This window comes from Thrips palmi, unplaced genomic scaffold (assembly GCF_012932325.1).
Source record: "Thrips palmi isolate BJ-2018 unplaced genomic scaffold, TpBJ-2018v1 HiC_scaffold_5, whole genome shotgun sequence".
Classification (NCBI taxonomy): domain Eukaryota; kingdom Metazoa; phylum Arthropoda; class Insecta; order Thysanoptera; family Thripidae; genus Thrips; species Thrips palmi.
Window position 1 is genome coordinate 3,198,137 of NW_023144632.1, and position 2,103 is coordinate 3,200,239.

Here is a 2,103-nt window from a genome sequence, read left to right on the forward strand (position 1 = left end):
TGGGACAGGCGAGCGGGCAGCGATAATGAAATCTAGCTTCTGCCTCTCTGTAAATTTACAACTGCCTCACACTGTCAAACCAAGTGTGGAGAACTCCTGTTGCGGAGCCCTTCTCCACACGAACCGAGTACAGTTAGCAGTCTCCTCACTTCGAGTGTAGAGCAGCTCACAGAGCCACTATCTCTTGGCACGCTACAAACGTGGACAACTCCACTCTTGAAGGGGACTGCAAACTCTGCACTTCCAAGTGCGCAGACCGCGAATTCCTCTCCTCCGCATTTCAAGTGGTTGATTTCTCAGAGCGGTCCGGCCGTGTTGTGCCATGACACTGCCATGGCTAGGGCTGCGGCGTCATGTCGAATTCGGTGCAGAGCTGGAACGTGTTGCCGGCGACGCCGTTGACAAGCTGCTGCCCCGTGAGACTCATCAAGTAGCTTCCGTAGGGCATCGTTGGATAGTTGGCCAGGCACCAGTGGATAGACTCGTGGTCTAAGTTGTACGCACCCTGGAAGGCATATTTTTCATTGCAGAAATATAATTTTGTCGATGGGGTGAATGGATCCGGTGTTTTCACACACAGTAAAAACTCTACGAAGAACCGCTTTGTAATACGAAGAAAATGAAGGCATTGTAAAATCTTCGAGGAAATGCTTCGTGTTACGAAAGAAAAATCCTTCGTAACAAGGAATCATTTCGTCAATGCGAAGCAATTCTAAAATGCCTTCATTATCTTTGTAGTAACGAAGCAAATACTTTGTAGGCTTAGTGCTCAGAAACGACGCTGGCGTCCTCAGAAACAGTTTTGGGGCTACAGATTCGTCAGTACTTCAAGTCCAAAAGCGATACTTGAGTATCTTTTTTTTTGGCAACACGATTGAGTATTGCCAACAAACGGCCTTACCGAAAAATCTTGCTTTCAAAACTTTAACGGTGATACACAACAAAAGTATCGCCAAAATTTGGCAACACATAGGAGTATCACCAGAATCTGTCAATAAACAAAGAACTATTCCCCTTGGTTTGTTCAAGTCCTGGCCAAATCTTGGCAATACTCCTTCTACTACTAAAAGTATCACCTTTGGATTTAGAGTGTGAGATGGAGTACGCACGGTTCGGTCGTGGTTGTCTATATTACTGAGTCGGCTCAAAAGCAATGTGACCAACCTTGGGAATGCTGCAGTGCCCAGTCATGCTCTTGGGCTTGAACAGTTTGGCGAAGCAGTCGGGGATGTTCGATCTTGCCGTGGAGCAAAAACCCACGGGGAAGCGGTTCAACACGAAGTAGTTCTTCTTCCACTGGTTGTTGGCACGCTTGGCAATTCTGGCGCTGATCTGCAAATTTTGATAAGAAATTCCCCTGGTTCGTTCAAGGATCCAAACGAACCTGACATCGGCATCGTAACGCACGCGATCACTGTCAAATTAACTGTGGAGACTAGATGTCGCGATCCACACTTGATGGGCAGTAAATCTGCACGCTGGGACTAGCAGTCTCCTCTCTTCAAGTGTAGAGAAGCTCACAAAGCCCCTATCTCTTGGCATGGTGCAAAGGTAAAGAACCCTGAAGTGTTGAGACTGCAAAACTCTGCACTTCCAAGTGCGGCGACTGGACATCCCACACGTTCCCATTTCAAGTGTGGAGCTCTCCACACTTGCTTCACAGTGCTCCTTCCAATCGTTCTCAGTGCTCCTTCCAATCACTCTGTGAGTGCGAGAGGGACAGTGATCTCACCCAGAAGCTGTCGTCCAAGTCGAAGGGGACCGCGAAGGTGCCGGTGACGATTTGCGGCGCGTACGGCTTGGCCGGGTTGAAGTGGCCGAACCGTAGGCTGCTGCTGTTCTGCCCCCACGAAGTGTCGTTTTCGGAGCAGATGAGGAACCGCTTGACGGTCATTATGTACGGACCCTGTGGCAACGACAGGCCCCTTAACTCGTCGCCGAGTCAAGAACAAGAATTATCAAAAAGCCGGGAACCAGGGGTGTTCCACCTAACGGACGCAAGAATGAGGTATTTTAACCACTCTGTGAACCAAGTGTTATGGGAACTCCCGAGGGAGTAAGGACCTCGGTAATAGGGCTGACTGCAAATTGTTTATCCGTAAT

At 48.9% G+C, this 2,103-nt stretch overlaps 1 protein-coding gene across 1 annotated transcript; it reads right to left on the minus strand.

Moving 5' to 3' along the window:
• Positions 1–337: 337 nt before the first annotated feature.
• Positions 338–1,894, minus strand: LOC117650765. Its single transcript, XM_034394365.1, has 3 exons — positions 1,733–1,894; positions 1,165–1,332; positions 338–505 (listed from the first exon to the last, which is right to left on the minus strand). Exons 1-3 carry the CDS (start codon positions 1,892–1,894, stop codon positions 338–340), a joined length of 498 nt encoding a protein of 165 aa, XP_034250256.1.
• Positions 1,895–2,103: the final 209 nt, after the last annotated feature.

What these genes read in the sequence shown, in the direction of transcription:
- LOC117650765 (XM_034394365.1), bottom strand. Translation starts at nt 1,894, where the DNA reads ATGACCGTCAAGCGGTTCCTCATCTGCTCCGAAAACGACACTTCGTGG. An exon ending in ACTTGGACGACAGCTTCTGG is followed by an intron (nt 1,333 to 1,732) that starts GTGAGATCACTG and finishes CAAAATTTGCAG; the next exon opens with ATCAGCGCCAGAATTGCCAA. An exon ending in GGCACTGCAGCATTCCCAAG is followed by an intron (nt 506 to 1,164) that starts GTTGGTCACATT and finishes TATGCCTTCCAG; the next exon opens with GGTGCGTACAACTTAGACCA.